We start from the raw sequence: 27,720 nt of genomic DNA, 5'->3' as shown, positions 1-27,720 counted from the left end.
GTAAAAAAAAAAAAAAAAAAAAAAAAAAAAAAATGGTATGGTCGACGTGCGCAGCGTTACCACTTCTGGAAGTTACACCGACCCTCCACGGTGATCCCCACAAAGGCCGTGGTAAATTGGTCGGAGTTTCTCCCACGACCGTCGTGTGGACACAGGGTCGTGGTAAGAAAAGCATAAATTTGAATTCTGCGCAAAAAAAAAAAAATTTACTCCGACTAGAAATACGTCTGAAAATGGCTTGTGTCTTCATGTCCCACGGAATTATTCAAAAAGGCTTCTTGAATACTGGAATAGCATGCCATTAATCTAGGATAACTAATCATTAACAGCCGGAGATGATTTATTGTTGTTCTTGTTGATTTTTTTTTTCGCTCTTATTGACCCCATCCCATACAAAACAGAAAAAATAAATAAATTCTAAAACGTCAAAAGTTTATTTCATCTTCTTCATTTTGAACAGATTTTAAAATCATGCTACACTATTACTAGCCTATCCGATAGGCGTAGGGCTGTATCGATACTAGACTGATCGCTATGTCGGACTGTATCGATACTAGACTGATCGCTATGTATTATTATGAAGCCCTCGCGCCGTCCGACGTCTCCATATAGCGATCAGTCTAGTATCGATACAGCCCGACGCCTATCGGATAGGCTACACTATTACCTGAAGCAGTTTACGATCTCTCTCCCTCTCACACCCCCCCCCCTTCTCTTCTCTTCTCTTCTCTCCCCCTCCTATTTGCTTAGTGATTTTAAAGAGTGTTTACTCTCTAAAAAAATCGAGTGAAAATATTCACTCTTGAAGGAGTGAATACAAAAAAGAGTGAATTTAGGGTGAAATTGGAGTGAAGTTTGAGTGAAAATTTTCATTTTCACTCGTTTTGGAGTGACCTCAGGGATCACTCGAAGATTTTGGAGTGATCCCTGAGGTCACTCGAAAAAGAGTGAAAATTAACATTTCCACTCAAAATTCACTCCAAGTTCACTCTAAATTCACTCTTTTTTGTTTTCACTCCTTCGAGAGTGAATATTTTCACTCGATTTTTTGAGAGAGTAAAGGGTCAAGGTGCGGTGCATCACGGTATTTCTGCGTTGCCTGTGCTATATTGTTAAAACATATAAAAGCCAATTTGAGAGATATGGTTACTATTTATCAAAATCAGCGTGTAATGCATTGTCACACCAATAGATAGCAATTCGAATGATTGAAAATACTTACCCTTGTGCGTTCATCTTTGTTGGATTTACTGCCGTTCCACTGGTATAGCATGAGACCAAGGTCTAAGATGAAGACATCGCCACTGTTTAAGGACTGTCTCGACAGAGGGCGCTGTGTGTTTGACGATGATAATTATTTCGTCTACTACCATTATTACAAAATGTATTATCATTACTGTTATCATTAATACATTGTACTGTAATTACTATTACTTTTACTATCATCATCGTCGTCATTACTATTATTACCATCACCATCACATATAGAATGAGTTCTTCGTAGCTTGTTACACATTAAAGAAAAACAAATAAGGTAGGCCCTATATCAAATCGTTACAACTGAAAAGATAAGTTTTTAACAAGTGTGTAGGCCTACTGAACTTGCAGATTTTGTGACAGTATGGAGTTGGTTTTATTCATTTGTTGCCAATACAGTGAAAGTGCAATTCTGCCAGTTTTGGGATATATAGGAAAGGCAAATGGGTCGGTAACAGAACGTATTCCTTCAACTACAATATACAACTAGAGACAATATTGCTGACAAGTGGCTGAGGTTTATCTTGGTCCTTGGTTATGAAAGGTTTTTAGCCAGCAACAATATGTTGAATGCAATATTTGGTTGAGAGAGGCTTATTGAGAGCCAGAGGAGACACTTTAGCAGAAGTAAGATCTGATTGTGACGACGCTCCACCTTAAAGATATTACGAACAACCCAATTCTGTAACCTTTGCAATCTACTTAATCGTGCCAAAGGAATTTCGGCTGTAATGCTGATAATGATAATGACAATAATGATAATAATAATCATGATGATGATGATAATGATGATAATAATGATAATAATGATAATAATAATAACAATAATAATACAAGTAAATATAATTATGATTATAGCAAAAAAAAATAATAACAACCTTCATAATAATAACAACACGATCAGCTATTTTGTGGAAGTGGATGCAGAAAATTTTGAAATACAAGTGATTATACTCGGAGTTTTACAGAAATTGTGTGACGTAACCCAAGATAGACTGGGCTTTCTTGCCTGTATGCTCGGGTATCAAGCACACGACAACCGTCAAACTCTCCACGCATGTTGCCCGGGATGTAATCAAAAAGACTGTTTAACTGATTTCAGAAATTAATGAATAATTCGGACTGGCCAGAAAAAAAAAAGCTCTTGACAATGCACAATACCGTGACGAAATGAAGTCATAAAATTAATTATCAATTGGATATGCAAATTTATGCACGAAATTGCTATTTGGTCCTAAAGTATACTCATTAATGACATAGGAATGTTGTTTTATGGATTGGATGGAAAACGTATGACCAAAATGTCATTTTACAATATGGAAAACGGCTATATTCAAATAATGTCTATTTTATTTTGAATGTATTTGCAATTCCTAATGTATCTCTCTGCATGGGGGTTTTCTCTTCATACATAGATTTCTCTTTTTTTTTGTTACCGTTTTAATTGCTTTCAAACATGCAATGAGTGAGGGTTGTTTTAGCATAATATGGGATGTAATCTATGAACCTGCTTCTACGCTTTAAGTAATTGATGACCAATAATCCCTTATGGAAGACCGATTCTAAAAGACATCATCTACATCTTTAGCCTATTGTCTACTCGAGTTTTGCCGATAAAGGTCAGGAATAAAAATGAGACAATTAGACAAACTTATTCTTATGTTTCCTTTTGTTTGGTTTTCTGTTTTCAGAACTCAGTATAAAAAGTTCGTACTTGTCAAATAATTGTGAACGCAAGAGATCAACGTATCAACTTGTAGAAGTTCAGGTATACAAAGTAATACGGAAAAAAAACAAACAATGAAAACAAAATTCAGCTTAAAACACTCTCTGATCCTGACCTTGACAAGCTGACGTTGACCATGAGAACTTACAGAGATATTCAGGCAAGAAATACATGATCACGTAATTGAATAACAAGCTTTCTAAACATAATGCCTGGCTTGCATCATGTTCCCGGCAGCCATGGTTATCACGTTTCAGGCCACCGTAAACAAAACGACAGTGATGCCCTGGACGGGATACAACGCGGAGGACGGGATGGACAAACGTGACAGGACTTGGTTGCCGTGGATGCCGTGTCAGATTTTCAAACTGTCAACAACAAAAAATGCCACGGCAGTCACGGTTCAAATAACAAAACCTACGCCGAAGCAAAACGGGATGATCGTTACAAAACGTGACGGCATCAATAGGCCTTAACAAAACTTTGAGACGGTCCTTACAATGGGACGCGACGGGAAATAGGCCCCGTGTAGGCCTATACGTGTGATATTCGTGTAGGTAATCTAACTCCACCAGGCGTCTCATAGCTACATGTTCACCGGAGCGAGGACTGGAATACGGATGACTACAATACGGAGGCGAAAGAAAGGATCTCACGTACACAGGGCGCACTACGTTTTGGGCAATCGGGGATGCCGTGGCCGCCGGGAACATGGCGGAATCCTAAGCCCCTGTTACGGATTGTTTCACGGATAACCACTGATCGCCATCCGCGGAGTGATAAAGTATTGATTAACGACTGATAAGTATTCTTTTATTATGGGAAAAAACACGGGAATATTTCCGCTTCCCGCACAATATGAAAGAATACTTACCTTCCTTTTTTTTTCGAAAGCAGGGGAAATGATATATTACCTTTTTTTTTTTTATATGTCTATAAGTTATGAGAATGTGTACTATTCATTTTTAAAAGAAATGATATTTTGTGAACTTCCTTTATAGTATCCACTACTGTCACATCATGAACTGTTGTAGCCTTGTTTTATCCCGTCGATCGCAAATAAAATGCTTGGCAATAGACATCATAGATGATAATGTTATTGGAAAAAGCCTTCCTAACGTACCTCGAAAAGGTTGACCCGTCGGCGATCTCCTTTGAAATGAAGAAGGCGTGGCTCGTAAGTCTTGGGGTCAACATGACGGAATCCGGACTCTGCTCCGCCTTCCATGGTCCTACGTGAAGAATACACTCTTAAAACATCCGAGTCAGAACTGGCCCGGAACTGGGTCCGTTGGGGTCACACACCATTCCGGGTCAAAAATGACTTGGAATTTGGTCATGAAGACCCGAATGGCGTCACCCTGACCCCGCTCATGACTCTGCATGGGTCATATCTGACCCCATTCCTTGTCATTTCTGACCCGGAACGGTGTGTGACCCCAGCGGACCCAGTTCCGGGTCAGTTCTGACTCGGATGTTTTAAGAGTGTAGAAAACATCAAAATATACAATAATAATAGCATACGTGTTTCTTCGATGCTGTGGTATTCAACGTCACCAAGATCAGAGTGACATCGAGAGTGATTTATTTTTTTTTGGGGGGGGGAGGGGGAAGGGGGAGGGGAAGGGGACATCCCACGAGACCAACACCCACGAGTCATACAGACCACGAGTTCGACAAAAGCCCATAAGTTTGACACTAGGTAAAAACATCCCACGACTTCGACAGATACTTAATCTACTGGTGTCGCGGGACTTGTTTTCTTAGTGTTGGTCACGTACGTGACATGCACTCATTATCTTTTTAAATTATCGCTTTTGTTTATTATATATCTGGACGAAAGAAGGAAAGATTTAATGCATGATATGATTTGAATATTCCATACTTTCAGATAGTATCAAAGAGCTACAATCTACCAGTCATTTTGCTGGGTAATCATCCTCGCCATGCAAGACTGTTTTCAACCACAAAAATGACAAATAACTTACAGACAATGAAATCAATTACTGTGATTTTGATGATGTAAATTTATCAGTGACTATTCAAGATGTTCATAGTTTGTTTGTTTGTTTGTTTGTTTGTTTATTTGTTTGTTTGTTTTCTAACCTATAAGTTACTTACGTAATGGCATCAAAGTAGCTCTTAAAAAGCTCTGATTCGTGTCCCATAACCTCACGGTGCTGTACGGGCTTGTCATCCAGGAAGTGGTCCAGCTCAACTGTCTTGTATGCTGCAGTGCCGTACTCATCCTATGCACACCATGCATGTTTATAAAGTGGATACAGTAACAAGTTTACAGAGTTAAGTAACTTATCCGATAGGATCAATGTTTGACCTATGTGTACAATCAAATTTTTGTATAGCGCTCTCAGAAACTTTAAGTTGCTTCATAGCACTTTGCATCATATCATCATCTAGCTGGTAACTATAAATGCACTCTACTGCGCTACAATAAAAAAGAATGAAGAAATTCCTTTTGTCACTATTGGTTTGAAAGTCACCATACTGATTTTGCGCTACAATAAAAAAACAAGGCAAGTGCCAAAATGTGTCTCGCCCATTCGCGCAGAAGAAATTGATATTTTCTAAATCCCGGAAGTTCATTGACCCCGCCTATGACCCTTGACCTTGTGGTGACCTTCAACTCCCCAAGGGACATTTACAAGCCAAGTTTGGTCACACACAGACATAGGGTTCAAAAGTTATGAGCCATAATCGAAATGCGCCGTAAAAACTTAACATTGGGCTCTAAAAGTTCATTGACTCCTGTCTGTGATCTTTGACCTTGTGATGAACTTCAACTCCCCAAGGGACATCTACAATCCAAGTTTGGTCACAAACGGACACAGGGATCAAAAGTTATGAGCCATAATCGAAACGGGCCGTAAAAACTAAAAGTTCGTAGACCCCTGCCAGTGACCTTTGACCTTATGGTGACCTTCAAATCCCCAAGGGACATCTACCATCCAACACACTCCTTTTCATTTTCTTTTTAAACGTTACAAGACAAAACAAAACGAGTGTACCTGTCCATATTCACAGAATGAAAGGACACGTAAACAACGCGGTTTACCTGTGTAGAGTGTTTGCCGATCCAAAAATGCACGTCATACAACAGCTCCTCACTGTCCGAATCAGGCTTCTTCTGGGTTTTGAATGGAACAGCGCAAAGAGTAATGTTTTGATTATATCACCTATGGGAAATTATCTTGAAAAAGAAATAAAGTAAAAATATATGTCAGGGTATGGTGAACAAATGACAATGTTCCTTCCTTTCTAATTGTTGTTCATAATATCGAGCTTATATTAGAATGATTTAAAAGGGATGACATTCATGAAAAATATTACATTTAAGGTGGTTATTAAACTTAGGGTTGACATGGATTATGTGAAGTGAGGTGTAAGGACGCTGATCACGTTGCCATGTACTTGAACACACACATATTGAGAACTTCCAAGGAACGACTTACGTAGGTATTGAGGATAATGTAGGAATCGCCGCTGAAGAAATTTCCGTGCTCCTCCTTGGCCCACCGCTTCACCTTGAATTGAACGATACGCCAGACCTCAAGTCCAACCTTGGAGCCAGCGCCCTTCCATGCTGGCTCGGTTTGGGCCGATTCCTTCTTGATATTTTTCTCCGTGTCCGATCCAAATAGAGCGAGGTTGGAGTCCTTCCAGTCATACTCCTTGGCCTTCCTGAGCCCACGGGATGGTGGAGCTGCCATATCTGTGATGTTTAACGTCTATACCTAAAATAAAATCATCATAGTTATCATTACATAATAAAAGCGTATCTACAGGCCTATCTATTTGTGTTGTGTTCTTAATGTGCACGTAGTGCGTTTTGTGCTTGTATGGTGCTTGCGGAAGGCTAATTATTAGGACACAGGGCGGCCCTACACACAGAGAAATTAGGGTTCTATTAGGGTTCTTATTTGCACCCTACGAGCAAATCTAACTAAGTGGCACCTTATAGGGTTCGGGATGGATGTAGAGGTGTAAATCCGAACCCTAAAGGGAGCCAAGTCTTAAGGGTTCGAATTTGGAACCATTCCATAGTCTTTCCCGAAAGCTGACATGTGGGTGTTGAATGGTATTTGCTTGAAATGCCACACTATTTTTGGATATTATCGTATATTTTTATTTGAAAATATAACTATACGTTGTTAAAGAGTAACAGTGTCATCAGTAATACTGTACTAAAAAAATTACTACTTGAATTAAACATTTGTTTTTTCTTCTCGCACCGGGATCAAGAATATCATTTCAATGACGTTATCATAGACAGAAAGCAAACGAGTACAAGTACACGTATTATGCGTGCACGCGTGGACCGTTGAGCACTTGGTCAATGGCAAAGCTAAAATCGCATGCGCACGCCACGCCGTAGGTCGCGCGGTATACGTAGGCCTACGTGCATACTACTGACGTTCCTCGTTTGGAATGGACAGACGACCGTGAGGTTGGGATGATGAATTAATCTTTTTGATGAGCCAAACGTTGTGAGTAGATAATTGTACTGTAATTCCGTTGAAAATATTTCACAGTAATCGATGATATGTGTGAATTATGCTCATAGAATGCTGAGTGGTGAAAACTGATGCAAAAGAGTTGTATCGAGGTACATGTGTACTAACATGTCAGAAGTGCGATCATACATACAGTAAAGCATAGCGAATAAGTCAATGAAAGTGCACGTTAATACGGAAAGCCTCAACCAAGGTACTTGTACTAACTACGACCAACAGCCCCATATGCATAGCGTAAATACGCTATGCGTATGGGGCTGCTGGACGCAGTTACCAAGGTACGTACGTAAATAGGTGACCGGATATAGTCGCATCATTTTCGATAATGGGAATTATTACGTTTGAGCCGAGTTGAGGCTCAGTTGGATATTGGTTTCTGTGAAGTTGACAGAAAGAACGATGTAGGCATGTATAATGTGCCTAATGAAGAAAAATAGTGTTCCTGGTTCATTTAGAAGAATTTAAGACATGTATGAAGATTGAAGTCAGAAAATTTAGGTTGGCCTTAAATGACTCCTTGTTGTCTATCAACGAAAATAGAATGTGTGTTTATAAATTAGCAATGCCATAGTCACAGAGCATAAGCAATGATACACGATATGTGAATTTAGATAATATCCACTGGAGAAGTTGCATGTGCTAGACATGACATAAAATAAGTCACACAAACAAGGTATGTAAACGGTAAATCACTTCAGAAGTACAAATACTTGATCCCATACTTTAGCAGGTAGATATTCCAATATTGATTGTATGTTGAACTTTGTTTTATTCAATTACAGGTTGAACCTTGCTGATCCATGCTGATGCATGGTGTTAGCTTGGTCTCATACTGGGCCAAAGGGACCTGTCTTTGATTGATTATTTATCATCGAGTTTACTATGCATGAAGTTCAATAATGGTCTTCAGGATGAGTGATGCAGGTCAACCTCGAGAGACTGGTGAGCCATATAGGATGCCAGAGCTGGAGATGGAAGATGTTCAGGATGTCAAGAGCTGGAGATGGAAGATGTTCAGGATGTCAATCCTGGTTCCTCGTTGAGTCAGTGTGGAAGCCATGCCAGTTGTTCTGAGAGTGATGGCCAGAAGGGCATACTATTTGGCAGCTGAAGCAGCTGCTATAGAAATGCATCAAAAACTAGAGCTCGAGGAGTTTCGACTTTATGCAGCGTAAGATGAGATTAGCTATGAAGACCATGCTGCAGGTTGCTGAAGCAGAGGAGCAGATATACCTTGACTACGAGAACAAGAAGTTGGGAGTCGGCTTTCCTGTGAAAGCAGAGGATGAAACCTTGCTGTACCCAACTGAATGCGCCAACCAACCAGTACACACGAGTGCACCGATTTCCCTGACTAGAGAAGTAGCAAAATATTTATTTTCAAATTTTCTTTGACTTTTAGCAGATATAGTGCAAAAGCCAATAAGATCATCAGCATCATGTAGAATCCCTGAACCAGGTTTGATGAAAGCCCATCAATTTTTCCGTAGATACATCCGTACAGACCGGGAGACAGACAGGCAACCTGAAAACATATGCCTCCGGCACCATTCAGGGCGGAGGCATAATAATGAGACTCCTATATGTCATGTATGTTTAAACCATATAAAATTTGAGACGGGCCACATTGAATCCCCCCCCCCCCCCCCCCATTAGAATTGCTAAACACCACGGCTCTAGAAACATCTTTCCATTTTAATCCAGAAAGTAATCACCTCCCTGTTTTTAGCCGAGGGTGAGAATAAAGCCACTCCATGAAATGAAGATTAGCATTTTTTTTTTTGCAAAATATATGTGAAAATGTCTAATTTCATAGATAACAGTAACTATTTATTCTGTCTTCTAAACTGTTGTCAGGTTATTCCCTTTCTTAGAATGCACTGGCCTTGAATATTAACAATACTCTAAAGAAATATATAATAGAAAAATACAAGAGAACGAACTTGCAAATTACAAATTTAAACACAGTCTAAAGAGAACTTGACTTCTATTCACTTTTATCTTTTTTTTTGGGGGGGGGGGAGGGTGGATTATGGATGAAAATATGAATCTGCTAATGGATATGAAATACTCAAAGTATGCTTTCCATTATATTTCATACTAGATGGGGATAGTTTGTATTGTTCATATTTTAGTTATTTCTTCACCATCGATAGCCTCAGTGCTTCAACAACACATGCACACTTTGAATTGATTGTTTAAGTAGGGAACAAAAAAAAATAAGTCGCCTGCTGTTTTTTGTAGTAGACAGCCACACAATGTATGTCAATTTTGGGCAATCTCTGGCAATGCAATGTCATAAGTGGAGTAGCTTAGTGACACTTGACAAAAGCATGATTTTCTCACAAACCCTTTATGTATAAAAGGATTGAAAAATAGAGTTTGTTCCAAAACCTGAGAAAGCTCAACATATCATATCTACTTTTTTTTTGCATATAAAAGAACACTGGACTTCACTCTTTAAGAAGGCAGAAACTATTATCATTGCCCTTACATACGTCAGTGACTTGTCAAGGAAATGTGCATGTTTTTCCTAAAAGAAAAAAATGTGAAATTCTCTTTAGGTTTTCCTTGAATTGTTCTACGCATGTGACATCATAAACTCTTCTCACTCTGCTGCGACTGCACAAATGATTTAAAGATTATTAATTTTGAACTGAATGTCCGCTTTTCAATTTTTTTCTGATGTGTTCTGATAGTATAAGCCAGTTCGGGGTACCAGTTTGAGCATGTGCAGAAAAAGGTCATTTGTACCGAGAGACAGGTTGTTGTTTTTTTTTTTTTTTTATTTCACTGAGATAAGCATCTGTAATGCTAGGATTATTCATGGAATCCTTATAAATGGTGCCTGCCAGTACATCCACTTGACAGCAAGCCTGGTATTTGGCAATGTTAACACACACAAAAAAAGTTTGTTAACATATTCAAGACAGCACTTAATAAAATAGATGATTCCCTAAGTGTTGATTGACGAACCATACTGGTCACTTCATCTACACTGGTTAGGTTCATTCTTTGTTTGAATATGAGTTCCATAAATGGCTATGGTGGGCAAGCTGCTGCATTATGTCACTTTGCATTGAGTGAAGTGCCTAACCAACTGAGAAAAATGAAAGGTCATTTGTACCTATGTGCACATGAGTTATCTCCGGACTGGCTTATTGCTGGGCATTCACTCAATCCACATGTAGGTCTATATGAAGGTGGACTTGCCCTCTAACTCTGATTATAATTTCAAGCTTTCTTTAAGTAGGTTGTATAAAGTGCTGATATATTTGTGTAAGGTTTGGTGAAAATTAAGTGTTAAAATCAAATGATTGGAAGAGTTGTGAGACTGTAACATCAACACTTGAGGTATTTCTCATGCATGATCATAAATCTCTGTAAAATATTGATGGTAATAGTAATAATGATAATAATGATGATGATAATAATAGGAATAATAATGATGATAATAGTAATAATAATATATTTTGCTCCTGATCATTATGCTTGTGATGGTGCCAATACCAATACCTGCTCTATAAATGTGAAAAATCGACTGCTCTTTACAATATTTTGAATGTTGGGGCTAAACTGCATACATTGTGTAATTATATTTATGGTCTACTGAGTACAATGTGCTTCTTGTTTCCATCGCTTGAAAAAAAAACAACAATGTATCCAAAAAAAAATTGTTTTTAAACTTGTCTCACTGAAGACATATTCCTTCCTCTTTATGTCCAGTTTGTCATACCACTGATTGGTTAACCTTATTTTCCCTTTCTGAGGTAACATTAATTTTTCTGTGGAATTGTTATGTTAATTGGATGCAATGAAAAGTGTTTTCAGATGTGCTATTCTGCCCGAGATTTATAACTGGGACATATCTTTAGCTGTGTGCATAAAAAAGTAACCAAATTTAGATGTGCATTCTTCATTTTTTGATTCTTTTTTTTTCACCTTTCTTATTATTGGTGTAATTGTATATGAAAAACAAAATGTGAAGTATACTAATTGTATAATGGGACACATTCACAAGCTCTCAAGCTTGGAATTGGATGGAATATGTCAGTACAAGTAGTGAGTTTCAAATATATATGACAGAACTTTGAGATACCCTTCATTGTTTTGGCAATAACTTGTGTACGAGAAATCAGAGTTGACATATCGCTGTTAATGTCTAAGAGCGTCATAAAGGTGCTTTTGATTACCATAAGATGTACCGGTAAATTCAAGGTACATATCTTTGATCCATTCTAGAAGTAGAAGGACAATGTGAAAGATATTTGTCACATAGTTTACTATTACTCTGCACAAGCTTCAGGGATTTTTTGTATAAAAAGAATTAGTACTTTTTGTCAATGTGGTAACTTCCTTTAAAAGAAAAAAAAGTAATCATTTGATGGAAAGAATGAATATTTTTCTTCTTATTCAATGAACTGACCAAATTTCATACATTTTTTATTTACATTGCCCTTTTTATGACAAAATATGCATCTCGTTTGAGAATTTGTAGAAATACAATGTATATTTGATGTTCATTTTAAAGTAAACCATGAAAAAGAAAACCGCTGTTAACTTGTCCCTCTTCCATGAGACATATAATAAAATGTTAATAATTTATATGTAAGTATGCACTGTATTCATCATGTTTATGTTCTATTTGTTGTTGAATTGAAGTCTCTGACTTTAGTTTTCGAAAGATTGTGGATTTAATTGACTGAGAAACTGTGTGTATATCTATGCATGCTATTTTGCTTCATGTCTGGAGTGTTACCTTAGGTAATTGTTTGTGAAGTCAGTGAATGCATCCAGTATATAATTATTTTGGTTTTAAAAAAAGGTTATAATTTTCACCATATGGGGTGCAGAAAGGTAACCCCATATAGAGACGTGTGCAAATTGTATTGCATCCTATATTGCGGTGACTTTATCACCCCATAGGGTGCAAAATTACAACAATAACAGTATGAACCATAATGGGTGCAGGTATGAGGTGCAGAAGGGGAACCCTGTATAGAGGTCCATATTTGCACCTTATAGGGTGTTGAATATAGGGTGCTAAATAAGAACCCCCCAAAATAGAACCCTAAATGGAGCCGCTGGTGTTACAACGATATGAACCAGAAAGGGTGCAAATTTGCACCTGAATTTTTGTTCACCTTTTGGGGTGCAGAAAGGGAACCCAATGGAGGGGTGCAAATATGCACCATATCTGGTGTTAAATATAGGGTGCTAAATAAGCACCCCCAAAAATAGAACCCTAAATGGAGCCGCTGGTGTTACAACGATATGAACCCTATTGGGTGCAAAAGGGAACCCAATGGAGGGGTGCAAATATGCACCATATATGGTGTTAATTATAGGGTGCTAAATAAGCACCCCCCAAAATAGAACCCTAAATGGAGCCGCTGGTGTTACAACGATATGCACCCTCTAGGGTGCAAATTAGAACCGTAATTTCTCTGTGTGTAGCCGTCTGCACGAAATAAGCCCTTTCTCCCCCTCATCCCCTTTTTGGTTTTGAATGAAACGATGAAATGCGAAGGGTAATAATATCAGGGGTAAAACTGAAACGGGTAAAGATGTCAGGGGAAAAAAAAGTGGCTGGGGTGAAAAAAAAAAATTGCCAGATGTGGGGGGCAAAACGGGTGCACGTTACGAGACATCCAGGAGTCATACAGCCCACAAACAAGACACCAGTTAGTAAATTACAAGTTCTACGAGTTCCACATCAATTAACAACTGTAGACCCACGAGCTATACGCTATACGCTATACACTCGGCAAATAACGTCCATGCGAGCTCAGCAAAAAAGTACCCACGAGTTCGACATTACATCAAAGGGCATATTGTACGTATAGTGTTGAGCTCGTGGACCTTCTTTGTTTGTTTTGTTGTTGTTGTTGTTGTTGTTGTTTTTTGCCTATAGTTTCAAGCTTGTTAGCCTTATATGCTTAGTGTTGAGCTCATGAGCCTTATGTTATATTTGCCCAGTGTGTATATCATGGGCCTGTACTTAGTTTCCAGTTGTTTTACTTGGTGTCTAGCTCTTCGTCGAGCAGTTACGCGTAGACATTGAAAAAAGGCCCATGGGTCACACTCCCATGCAGTATACAACCCACGAGTCATACAGCCCGCTCGTGGGCTGTATGACTCATTGGTGTCCAGCTCGTTGGTGTCCAGCCAGAAATAACCCCCTCTTGTATAACAGAAGGGACCTTTTGAAAATTATACGCATGGCAAATATGTATTTCTAGGGGTGGTCTAAACTACATGTTCGAGTTTATTTTAAAATTAGGGCCGGGGATGGGCAAAAGTTGGAAAATGTGGGAGGGAGTGAAGCAACCAAGCTGGAGGGGGTGTGGGATGCCCTATTTTTAATGTACCTTTTAATAGACTTTCTGAAAATACGCACAGCAAATACCTGTTTCCAAGCACGGTAGGACTATACATACATGTTTTATAAAAGCATCACTAAAAAAAGGCAGAATTTTTTAGCGATTGTGGTCAAGATTATAAACAGATATAGTTTATTACAAGGATAACATATATATATATAACATGTGCAATCAAAATTGAACATCTTAAACATGTAATTAAACAAACAAACGTGCAGGATGAGAAATGAAAGTGATTGCTTTTTTTTTGGGGGGGGGGGGGAAGGGGTAGAACCATTTCTGCCCTATAGGCCAACATGTGAGTATTATCAACCTAACCTGTTTGCCACCGAACAATGAAGGATGGATTGCACAAATCGTTATATTAAAAGTAATAATGAAGTTTGGTCTAAAAGCACCAAACTTGGCACACATGCAGATGAAACTGTTCTAAACAAAATACGGATATTGAAGCACTTCCAATTTGTTAAGGAAAATGGTTGACGTGTTTCAAAATAACTGATATTTAATATTGCTGCAATAGCGTATAGTGTATAGGAATAGATATCTATAGAAATTGTACAATCTGTGAAAGCTATGAGAGAGGAATTGCGAAGGGTATGAGCTTATGTATTCAACAAGGATATAACCAAAATCAGAAGTTGAATGAACGTTACATATGGATCAAACAAAAACGATCAATATCCCGAAAAAAAAAAGTATCAAGGCCAACATTTTCCAGATATTTCTTCGCTATGTATTCGTAAGATGTTGGCTCCATCTTTATGCAAGATTCAAGATGTAATTTCTAATCTTTTTCTTGTAATATCATTGTTTTGCCATGCCGACCACTTACTCTTAGTATATTTGCCCATGATCTTACCTCTGTCATTTTCACACGGGACATCTTACCGCTGACATCTTTTCCTCCTGATCTCACAAGCTTGACGTTATTACCCTTGACAATTCAACCCCTGACATCCTTTTGAATGGTGAGAAATTGAAACAATTGATGGTTTTACCCTATTACGAGGGTGCTGAATCCAAATCTATTACCCCTGACATTCTTTTAGCTTTTTAAAAAAATACATATTTCTTTTCACCCAGACCTTCTTTTTTCTCCGCAACAAGGATTCTTATAAAACACAGTCATTACATTTTTCTGATCCAAACAATAGTGTATGCAACAAAAAGGTGTTCTTAAATCGACATATTATTGTCTGTACTGAGGGAACTGTGTCTTTTTCATCTTCTTTATCAAAAGACGTATATAATGAATAAAATAGTGTACGTAGGCCTATTACCTCTCTCTCTCTCTCTCTCTCTCTCTCTAGTCTCTCTCTCTCTCTCTCTCTGTGTCTCTGTCTCTCGCTATGCATGTATGTATGTACGTATGTATGTATGTATGTATGTATGTATACGTATATAAATGTATGTATGTATGTATAAGGTCCTCCTTATTAATTATGTAGATGTCCAAAATGATTGTTAGGCATTCCCAGGATTTCATGCATGAGCGGATGAGGGACTTAAGGGAAAATAAAACCCAACAATGTGATGTCATTCTAAACCAATCCCAGTCATCCCAGCAACCCCACATTGTACAGTATACAAATCTATATATTTACATAATTTATCACGCTTCATGAATGATAATGCAACTGTATTTTCACATCATCACTGTATATTTACATCTGTCAATCAGCCCAAATAGAGACACCCTTCATCGTCCTCATCTAGCAGGATGCAAGGTATGTGCGGTGACACTATTCATACAAACATTATACTTCTGACAAATACAATGTTGTTGACTCTAGCTCTGTTGTTTGTTTTTGCTACGATACATGTCAATTTCCTATACGAAGTATGATATCAGTGCAGTGACCCTACAAGACACGGTTCGAACTTTGAAATGCCTAAATTGTGTTTCAACCATGTTTTGCTGGGATTTTGGCAGCTGCTGCCTGATTGCCTATTATACATATAAATATATCTGGAAGTATGCTAGAATCGATTTTTTTTAAATAGTAAATTTTTATATTTATGAATATATGAAAATATATTGTATATACATAATATATATGTATATATATATATATATATATATATATATATAGTGTGTGTGTGTGTGTGTGTGTGTGTGTGTATATATGTATATATATGAAGAGTTTGTTTGCAAAAACCGATAAGTCCATATTTGCCAAATGGAGATATTTGCTATTAAAGGTCAAGAAAAATAAGGAAAATAATAAGAAAAATTTTGCTTCTTTGGACCATAACTTCATAAATGTACCGTTATATGTAGTGACCAATATATCATTTAAAAGGTATTATTTTGTACTTTCTGACAGAGACCGTACTTCAAAATCTTCAAAAATGGACTTATCGGTTTTTGCGAACAAACTCTTCATATATATATATATATATATATATTGTATATATTATATTTTTTTCTTTTAATAGTATTTTTTTTTTTTGTCTAGTGGCGAGGGAAGTAGGCCTACCCATTTCCCAATCCGCAGCCCTCTCGAAGATCTTCTCTACCGTTGTGTTTAGTTGGCATACAGCAGATCTTACCAAACTCCCGTTTCATTAAAGAAAAATAGTGTCATGTACACCTATTATATATGTAAATACATATTTTATGTAATATACCATGTGGTAATCATCAATGATGCATTACATAGCAATAACGTCTTTTCTTTGCCCCCCCCCCCCCGTAAAATTATATACGCCCGCTGCCTCTTGCTATAGGACCTCTCCTTCTCCTTCTCCTTCTCCTTCTCCTTCCAAGCCCAACAAAGACAAAGTATTCATACGTCAAGCTCATGCAGTGTATATCCCTAATGCCCCCAAAACAAAACGATAATCAAATGCTACGTTTGAGAGGAGGTGGAGATTTGAACAAAGTAATGGTGGGGTTAAGGAACGCGACGCTACGTGATGCGACGCGAGGCTCTATATTAATTAAACCCACCCTTTGCTGCAAGCTCATATCATCATTGTCCGTTTGACACTCGTATAACATGTATAATACATCACAGAAGAACGATCTATACGCCGACAGTAGGGTGTTACACTGGAACGTTCTGACTTGTCTCGGACAAGGATACAAATACCGGCAACGGAACATTGTCTTATGGAGTCTGCCCTGATTTGTAACTGGATTTGGCCGGTCTTTGCTCTGAAACTGTCACTGCATATAGGATTGCAGTGAGAAGTCCACTCCATGATGGGCTCTAGTTGATTGTTTAGTCGCGTTTCAATTTGATAAATGAGTGAAATTTGTTGTTCAAGATGAGTGTGAATCCCAATAGGTAATTTCTACGGGTAGTTAATAGCTCATGATATCCCTTTGGTCACAGAGAAAGCAAATTGCACCCTTATTTATTCCAAAGTTTAATACGTCATATATACTCGGGATATCTTGCATCATCCATCGCCTGGTATATACCAGCCAGTACCGATGTGCCAAACATCTCAGTCTCCACAAAGGTTTCGAATGAGAGAAATTGATCGCACAGTTTGAGCAGAAGTCAAATCCACAGTTAAGTCATGTATACAGTTACGGAGATTGCATAGCTTCCAGTTGTTAAGTTATTGTGGCTGACCCACCTATATATATATTTGCCAAATGAGGTTCATGGTCTTAACCCTATAAAGCCTAAGCTATTTTGATCCTTCTAGGCCCAGGCCCCGTATATAATTTCTTTATTATAATTTTGAAATATAGATCCTCTTCATATTTGGCATATGGGTATATTAGAGAAACTTATTCTCTACATGACCTTACATTTGAACTTTCTCAAGATCATCCATTGAGGACGCTATTCTTCAAAATATACAGAAATAAGAATGCGGAACTTCTTACAAAAGATGAAAACTATATGAAAGAAAAATAGATTTTTGCTTCCTTTTTGGGTAATTCTTATAATAAGTTGTAGAAAAAAAGTAAAGGCTGATCGATTAGTCCGCTGTACTAATGCAGCATAACATGCAGCATAACTTGCAGAAACAGAAACATGCAAGTTATGCTGAGTCGAGAGGAAGGTGCATTCCAATGTCTTTTCTTAAACATTTCAGTACTTCAGCAATGATTGACAGATGAGGTCATCTCAAGAATATTGATATTGATTGGTTTGGAAGGATTTTTGTGGGCGTTCCCAAGTAATCTGAAGAAAAATAGAAGAAAAAAATATATGAAATGTTTCTAGATATTTGTTTTACCGCAAAAGTGATGTTGAGGGTATCATAAATCAACACTAATCAACATGCATTTGGATTTCAGGGCCCCGTTAATGTAATCATTTCGCAAAACCTATGTCTGCTAACATACAACTAAGATTATTAAGTTGATGCATGATTCAAGCTTGATTTTCTCTTTCTGCAATGATGCCGACTTTTTATGTTGCAAGTCCTATTCCTTTGCACTGCATGCTTGCAAATATTTATCTATAAGATATTCACTCTCTCTCTCCCTCCTTCATAATTTTTTGTCTCCATTTTCTCCACACAACGGGAGACTCCTGTACGTTGAGGAGAGCGCGCTCCGTCAACCCTTGACCTTATTTAGGCATACTGATGGACTGGAAGACAGCATTGTGAAAGCAGCTGACAACGAGGTGAAAAGAGGCCGTCCGTTCTATCTCATCCCTTTCTCGAGTCACTCTCTTGCAGCATGAAATAATCCTTTCCGCCTTTGTCCATATAACAGGCCATGACATACTTCGGATTTCACACAATAATTGTGATTTGGGGAAAACTTTTTGCTTTGAAATTAGGGTACTATCATGAACGATCAAGTCCAGTTAGAGAAACCTGCTTTTTGCTGTTTATATTGTCATTGGTTGGTTCAATGTTGTTTAGGAGTTATTGTTGTCAGTATGGGTCTAGGGCAATTACCCCCTGGACAATTACCCCAGACCCTTCCCCGAACCCTAACCCTTATCCTAATCCTGAACCTAATTCCAATCCTAACCCAAATTCTAACCCTAGACCTTACCCTAACCCTATAATCTTTACTCTAACCTTATCACTATATTAGCCCGGGAGGGGGGGGGGGGTGGGGGTAATTTTCCTCGGTGGGGGGGGGGGTACAGTCAGTATCTATATTTGAAAATATTCAACGCAAGAAGGACAATCGGTTTGTGAATTGAATATCGACAATTTTCATGATGGTGGTAGTTTTGATAATGATGACCCTGAATATAATAAAATATAACTAGTAAAGGTATGATGCTCGTATATATTGTTCTACAAACATTACCCCCCTGACCGACATTATGCTATTTACAGAAATGCGACAAACTTAACGGCCACAAATACAACGAGCTGATATGCTTTGGTGGCTCTAACCGTTTTTAGCATGTCAATTGGCGTTGAAAAAACAACAACAACATGATCTTAATCATGCAGCTGTAAAGAAGGCAATTTCGAGTTTGCAGTTCATTACCCTGACTGGAGAATTTTCAAAATAGATATTGTATCTTTACTTGACTGAATTTACCTTGACAACTTGAGAATCCATGATGAGATAGCAGAAAAGAGGTAGCGTTCAATGTCAGCATAACTTCTCGGTCTACATGATGTTTGCATTTCACCCTTCCCATTATAATTGAAGAATTTAACGAAGTGAGTCATTTAATAACGCACGTAGTCCACAGTGGTACTTTCATTCAATATCAAATACTATACATCTATCATGATACTTTCTATAGTATTTCAAATGCAAGCATCACTGCTACCTGTATTTTAGTGAACTAGCTAGAGTCTGCATACAAAGCACGCTGACACAGAGAGCGAGGAGACGGGAGGAAAATGGAAACTGTTCTGCAGTCTACCTTCAGACGTTGTGAAACGAGAAATCCATGTCATTTGAATCAGATTAGAGAAATGCCATGCTCACAACACATCACCTTGAACACATCAGGAGCCAACTGATTATGATCAAGACAGCTGTTTAATCACAGAGATGGTTCAACTGAGGAATGTAAGGGCCCCACAGAGGTGCCTCATCTGAGCTGAACGCAAATTGTCTTCCAGGGTTTGTTTCTTTGTCATGAAAGTTGGCTACCGTCTTGTACAGCGACATGACTAGGTATAGAATATCAGAAAAAGTTTAGTACAATGCCATACCCCGTTTAATTCAATAGAGGACATGGTAGGAGATTATTTAAAATGGGACATTGGATGATAAACATATCATAGAAGTCGTATCTTTCGTACACGATTTAGTGACTGCGACCAGTTTCCCCCTATTCTATACAGTTCTAACCAGTAGTATCAATACTAGAAGTGATAACAAAGATGGTGGTAATAATGATAAGCAATAACCATGATAACTATGGTGGTAATTCTGATTTAATGGGAGAAACTACAGTTACCATCGTTTTAATCATTGTTATTGATGATAATAAGAATTATATTTCTTTATTCTTGTAGTGAGTTTGTTCTTATTTCCCCATTTGGTCGCGTTGCTCCTTCGTGGACGTACAACATTATAAGCATCTAGCGCTGGTTTATCTGACTGCTGCTTATAATTCATTATAAGCAAATATAAGTAAACCTCCATGGACGAAGACAATGCTTTCAAGACCTTTAACTTGTTTGCTGTTACTCGATTATTCTCAGCAGGGAGGTTCTCAGCCTTGATAGTTCATGCTTATGCATTGAACAAACACACACAGACAGATTTTGCACACACACACACACACACACACATACACACACGCAAATACGCATTGACCTTTTATTGTGGAGTGGCTCGAGTGTTCAAACTTTTGGTACATGTACCACGTATGTTTTTATGAGGACGAAAGGGGGACTTTACTAGCCAGTTTAATTGTTTGGTGTATGGTATCACACATCAGCTTGCTTGCTGCTCTTGCTCGCTGACATAGAATTCATTATTTTGGTATGGACACTAACAAGTCTATGCCAGAAATAATCTGTCTCCCCTTGAAACAAAAACAGCCGTTTACGGTACGATAAAATTATACTATGTGTTAGCAATGTGAATGTGAATGAAACGAAAAAGTTAGGCCTAATGTGGGAGAGGGAGAGCTGGAGAGTGCTCTAACACCTACATGATGCTCTTCTTAATTTGATGGACAATGTTCTACCGACTTTGAAGTTTAAAAAGCACTATATTTCACCTCACCCACACTGTTTTCTTGTATCTACATTGCTTGTTTGTTTTGTCAAATTTTGAAGACCTAAAATCTGAGAACAGATTATGTTCGTATTTTACTGTATCAAACTAACAACCATCACATTGACAACATTAAAAACGAATAGTCCGCTCTTTGAAGTTTGTTGTGTTGGCCTCACCGTCCTTGGAAGAAGTAAATTCGGATTGTGGTTCATTTGTTATCATATTCTTTTAAAGTGTTCTAGATACGATTTTGAAACACAAATTTTACAAAAGTCCCTTATACTCCCTCATTATCTCTAACCTGCTCGAGGTTAAACAAACACACCTTTATCGTGAGAACTCTGGGATCAAAAAAAAAAAGATCATATCATGCATTGTCGTTTATGAAAGTCACAGTCTCGTTATTCTTTAAATTAATTTTGCTGTAAGCGTTGGATGTGGTAAATATGGACAAGACGTCCATTGATCAATTTCTATTTACTGGGCATGGCCAAGTGATCAAGAATTAGTAGTATGAATGAAGTGCCTTTTTTTTGGGGGGGGGAGGGGGCTGGGTAATTATATATGAAATCTCATATATAACTATTTTTATGGTATTAATGTAAACAATTGGTGCTATATGCCACAATTATCTTAACTATCTGAGGCGTGATCACTTTTTGAAATTATACCCCAGCACCAGCACTTTATAACTGCAAAGTGATCCATATCCCTCCTGACAAAGAAGTCGTATATAAACTGGTAATATGCAAACTACTGTTTATATACAATTCAAGCACATACTATTGTGTATTGTATGTTTAGTGAGACAACTCCTCCCCCCCCCCCCCCACCACCACCACCACTCGACATCCACAAATATACCGATCATGCCGGTGACAAGAAATATGTGCCACTGGCATCTAATCATCATTATCATCATGCCACAAGTCTCATAAGCGAACATGATATCGAAGAAACAGGGCTATATCTAAGGTTGAGGGAAGCGTGACCATGTGCAAGTAGCTGATTACTGATAATAGTCAATATCAACAAAGTGTCAGGAAAGTGACAATTTGAAGAAGCATATATTTTGTATTTGTGCATTTTTGGCTAACTGGAATCTATCATCAGTCATAAATCTCATAAATTTAGAGTAGGTCTTACAAGCATTGCACTATTGTACCGTTGTGAAGAATAACCTATATTTTTTCTTGTACTTCACGCATGTCAGATATGCGCAATTTCTTCTATTAATTCAATGCACATGAACCGTTATGTCTTCCCAAACATAGAAATGCATCCAGTCAGATAATGCAAAAATATAAGTGATACTCGGCGAAAGTTGTGGGATCTTGGACAATCCTTTCAGACTTTTGAATTCTTTGTTGTTGTTGTTGTTGAATTCTCAGTGCCGCCCTCTCCAGATGGGAACAAGTTATGATATCACAGGGGTGTGAAAATATCAAGAAAATATGGCAAAATGCCATGTACAATATATTAAGTAGGGTTGATTAGCTCCGAGCTCCTCCAAGACGTGCGGACATAAGTTCGCATATCGAATGGAGGGAATGTGTACCTTTCAGTACCAAGACAAAAGATGTTATCACACCGCACCTCTTCTCTCCAGTATATTCCCCTATGAGGGTTTTTTTGTTGTTGTTGTTTTGTGTTTTTTTTTTACGTAAACACCCAGAGAAGTCTTGAGCATCAAGTTTCAAAGCCATTCGTATTGCATGCTTGAAAAGTAGCATTTGACTCTGTTTCCAAGATTAACAATGATTATTTCATTGGCACTGATACCGTCAATATATCGCGCTGTCACTACATCACTATCTATACATGTACTAAAATGATATAGGTGCATTCTTCATTCTATGTCACTGCGAAGTGACAATGCGGACAATGAATTGACAGATAATTCAATACCTTCAAGGCAAATTGATCTCACCTGGCTCTATTTCGTGCTCTTTACTAACCACGCCCAGTCAGCTCACAGCTTCCACGTCGATCGACTTGTGCGTCCCGGCTACACCCAGTGAAGTGCAAGTAGCATACAGACTCTATCGCGGATGCCATTTCATCAGCATATCCAATCGAAGCGTGTAGGGCATGCGCTGCACATTCTTCACATTCCTTTTTCCTAGTTCTGACGGCCAGACAACTTGTGACATCATGAAGGCGACCAACTTCAAGATCGCTTCATCGTTAGATAATTTTATGCCTGTTCGGTCTGATTTATATTCTCTTAAACCGCATTTCATAATCCACTTTTTTTTTTGCGATCTGACGTTTGCGCGATAATGAACAATGCTCGCGACTGGCATACTGATTCGTGATCCCATAAAAGACTAACTACATCAACGGTAGTTCTTTTTCCGTCAGCTCATGTATTCTGAAATATATAAAGTGTGCATTTGATAAGTTTGCACATTAGTACACGCGTTTGTAATGAAAATGAAAGGGAATGTACGTAGGCTCTGCTACATCATTGTAGTTCACTTTCGACGTATCAACAGGATCTACATGTTATATTTTGTATACACATGTAATATAATAAAATTAATGTGCGATTACGTTTAATATAAACCCCTCAAAATAATTTCTGCAATTAAAGTTTGATATACAATATTTCTCTTATCCCGGCATTATCTTCATTGAATATGACATCATCAGAAAGCCTGATTAATTATCTTTAATTATCTTCACTTGCTATGATTGGATGTTCTTGAATGTGCAAAACAGCTGAGTATTGGGACAGATCAAAAGTGAAAAGTCGCAACAATTCTGCTATTGATAATGTACAGTTTTGATGAAAAAAGGCCACTGGAATAAGCAATGCTGAAATGAGAACACATTCAACAACTCCCTAATCTAATGATAATCTCACAATGCATTCTTTTCAAGCATATTCCTTCCCTGAAACGACCAAGCAAACGGGAATTGTACAGTTTGACATTACACGTTTGCTCCATTTTGCAACATTCACATTTGATCTTTCCTCATACTCAGTCGTACTGTGCATTCCAGGAATGCATAATGTAAACAAGTGAGTTGTCATTGCAAAGAAAATTAATCAGGCTTTCTTATGATGTCACATATGATGAAATAATGTAGTTTTAAGAAAAATATGATACATCAAATTGGAATTGCAGGACTTTTTTGAGAGGTTGATATATATATATATGTATTGGCGTTCCATGCCAAAGACCCGGGTTCGAGTCCCGGCGGAGACCAATTTTTCAACTCTTGCGCTTTTCCAAAAAGGAGGAACAGTAAGAGGAATAATGATGTCATAGCTACGCACCGATTTCTCCTTCCTTTCTCATATCTCACACACATACACACACACACACACACACACACATATATATATATATATATATATATATATATATATATATATATATGTATACATACATATTATATATATATATATATATATATATATATATATATATATATATATATATATATATACATATTATATATATATATATATATATATATATATATATATATATATATATAATTATATGACAATGATACGGCACATCGGAAACTGGGGTACCGTCATACCCCGGGCAACGGTATTGTGTATCGCCATCTCATGCTGAGGAGAGAGTATCGGCGGGGAGTAATTGTCTCCTGAACAATTGTCGGCGCAGCATGCATAGTGAGAGGAGGCCCCCTACCTGGTGTCACCGAAAGAAAAACCTGAGCGAGTTTTCGGGGCTGGTGTATGGTATGTTAGAACTACAGCTGGCCAGGTCATAGTGCACATAATGCCCCAGGGTATACGACACAGGTGTAATAAAGATATACATACATAAACAATAATTATGTAGAGAACTGGAACGATCAGATGAAGAAAGATGCACACGAAAATATCAAATCTGTGCGATCGACGTCCATCAAAAATACCTATCGACTTCTGTAAATTCACTTTTATGTGTACTTTGGTATGTTTTTCTTTTTGTTATTTCTATACTCGTGAAGAGTCTTTCATGCTCTTATATTTCGAGAAAGCAATTTGAACAATGATCTTTACTGTAAGATATCAATAGTTTTTAAATCGCTGCATGCATATATATGTAGTTTGAATTTTTACCTGTGTGGGATGGGCCTGTTGGTAACAAAACGTCGACATGGATACAGAATCATTTACTTGCCTCTCCATTGCCCCCTTCCCCGCCCGCGCCCCGCCCCGTTATTTCATTATTAAGTGAATATGCGTTACCGACGCTCCACTTTCAGGTTTTCTAATCAATGATTGCAATATACCTTACTATCATCACATACATTTTTGTTAACTTGGAATAGATGGATATGCGCCCTGTATTTCTGCGTATGTTCGTAACTACTGTCTCATGAATTACTGTATTTATGACCATGTACATGCCTAGTGTTTACTTTTCCGTCGGTTCGTCATGGCCATTTCTTTTTCGTCTATTATCTTCCATTTTCCTATTTGAATACACATTTAATAGAATGGTTTAAAGTATAGGTCTATATATACATACATAACATGGCTACACACACACACACACACACACACACACACACACACACACACATATATATATATATATATATATATATAGTGTGTGTGTGTGTGTGTGTGTGTGTGTGTGTGTGTGTGTGTATGTTCTTATATGAACATTGTTGTACCACAAGGCTCAGTTCTAGGACCTTTATCTTTTAGTGGAAATATGAGCCAAGAAATGGGATTCCATCGAAATTCGAACCCGAGACTACTCCGGATTGCTAACCCGGTGCTCTACCACCATACTGAGTTATAGAAAGCCCTAGAACATTCACGTGTTCGTCTCAGGAACCCTTTATTCTCAATGTTCGAGTGGTCAGAAGCTATAGCAGTGTGTTTGTGTGTGACACACACGCACACACTTAAACCTGGCATTAACCCGAAGGATTCAACTTGGGGATATAACAAAATGGGGGACTTGGGGATATATGCGAGGGATCATCTACATTATGTTTGCGTTTGTTACCTTTATTTTTTGTTACATTTGAATGATATTGTAAATTCTTCAAAGATTTTGAAATTTTCTTTGTTTGCTGACGATATTGTTATGCTTTTCTCTCACAAAGATATATCCTCTTTAATCTCCAAAATGAATAATGAACTTGAAATACGAAGTGAATGGTATAAGAGAAATAAATTGTTTTTAAATATAAGTAAAACAAAATGTATAATATGTCATCCAAGAGGAAGAAAATTGTCTCACACCCAAAATGTCATGACTGATAATATTTCCAGTGATATAACAGAGTCGACATCTTTTCTAGAGCCTCTTTCAGAATCCCTTGACTGAAAGTACCACGTTGCAAACATTTGTTCTAATTTGTCAAGAAATGTAGATGTTTTATCCAAATTAAAAAGTGTTTTACTTCATAATATTTTGGTAAATATTCATAGTGCAATACAGTAACTTTATCTAATCTTAATCATTGCAAGGAAATATGGGGGAACGCATACGAGTACAGATGACATATGCTTAAAAAACGAGCCTTACGTGTAATAAGCAATAGTAATTTATTTGTTCAGGTTCACCACTCTGTGCAATTTCGGACGCAACATCAAAATAATATAAGTTGCCTGATGTATATATTCAGCATCATGTTCCAGGTGAATTCCTCATTCAACTCGTATCCCACCCGGAAACGCTACAATTTTCGTAAGCCTTCGACCTATTCAACTCTTAGATTCGTTTCACTGGTGTCAAGGAATGGAATTCTATTAATGCTGATCTTAAATCTAGTAGTTATATCACACTCTCTAGGTTTAAAGTTCTATTACATGTATTATAATTAGAGTGTACACTAGACAGATCAGATCCATGACTGACTAGACTTCCTTTCTTCCTCTCATCTCTTATTCTCTGTGCACTTAGGATGGATGAGTGAGTGTGTGTGCGTGCCAACAAATTAATGTATTTTTGTTGTTTTTGTCGACTGATGAATGATCTACAAAGTAAGAGTTAATTCAGTTTGGACTGATCTTGTGTATGCTTTGGTCCATGTCCCAAAAAGTGTTGGTTGAATGTATTTTACATTTTTCTTTGTTTGAGGGCTCAAGCTACAAGCACACAATGGCTTCTTAGGAGTCATGGCATGTATTTGTTTCTTTGTAATGATTTGTGTTGTTTCATATTTTTCCAAATAAATGAAATAAAATGAAGTATGAATTATGAAAATAAATAAATAAATAAATAAAAATAAATAAATAAATAAATAAATAAATAAATAGATAAAAATAAATAAATAAATAAATAAATAAATAAATAAATGAATAAATATGTGTACGTGTGTCTGTATGGCATATTTTTATGTTTGTTCCATGGTGATCAAAGAAACGAGACAAGTGTGTTATACACAATATCGGTATATCCGCACACCGAGTTTCCAATTCCTGTGTCTACAGTAGGGCCTATATATCTATACGTATATGTGTGTGATTGTGTGTGTGTGTGTGTGTGTGTGTGTGTGTGTGTCCATCGATGGGTATAATGTGTACAGTTACACTTGCTTATAGCAGCCAGCGAGGGAGCGGCTTTAAATCGAAATCTACCCCGATTTGTATTTGTATGCAGAAAAAGCAAAAACAGCTGTTGACTGCTAAAAAAAGAAATTGAACATATTTTCATCACCAGAAGACGTAATCATAAAGGAATAATTAAACAGCTCATA

At 37.5% G+C, this 27,720-nt stretch overlaps 1 protein-coding gene across 1 annotated transcript in view; it reads right to left on the bottom strand.

The window, feature by feature from the left end:
- Window positions 1-23,049, bottom strand: part of LOC140228964 (gelsolin-like protein 1) — a 30,392-nt gene extending 7,343 nt beyond the window's left edge. The window contains exons 1-6 of the mRNA XM_072309225.1: window positions 22,961-23,049; window positions 6,454-6,735; window positions 6,057-6,128; window positions 5,105-5,232; window positions 4,107-4,215; window positions 1,223-1,333 (exon numbers count right to left, since the gene is read on the bottom strand). Of these exons, the coding sequence (XP_072165326.1) occupies window positions 1,223-1,333; window positions 4,107-4,215; window positions 5,105-5,232; window positions 6,057-6,128; window positions 6,454-6,711 (678 nt within the window). The 5' untranslated portion in view covers window positions 6,712-6,735; window positions 22,961-23,049. The remainder of the gene's footprint in view (window positions 1-1,222; window positions 1,334-4,106; window positions 4,216-5,104; window positions 5,233-6,056; window positions 6,129-6,453; window positions 6,736-22,960) is intronic.
- Window positions 23,050-27,720: the final 4,671 nt, after the last annotated feature.

Source organism: Diadema setosum, chromosome 5 (genome assembly GCF_964275005.1).
Source record: "Diadema setosum chromosome 5, eeDiaSeto1, whole genome shotgun sequence".
Classification (NCBI taxonomy): Eukaryota; Metazoa; Echinodermata; class Echinoidea; order Diadematoida; family Diadematidae; genus Diadema; species Diadema setosum.
The sequence above is the reverse complement of the archived record's forward strand: the minus strand, read 5'-3'. Positions and strand labels throughout refer to the sequence as shown.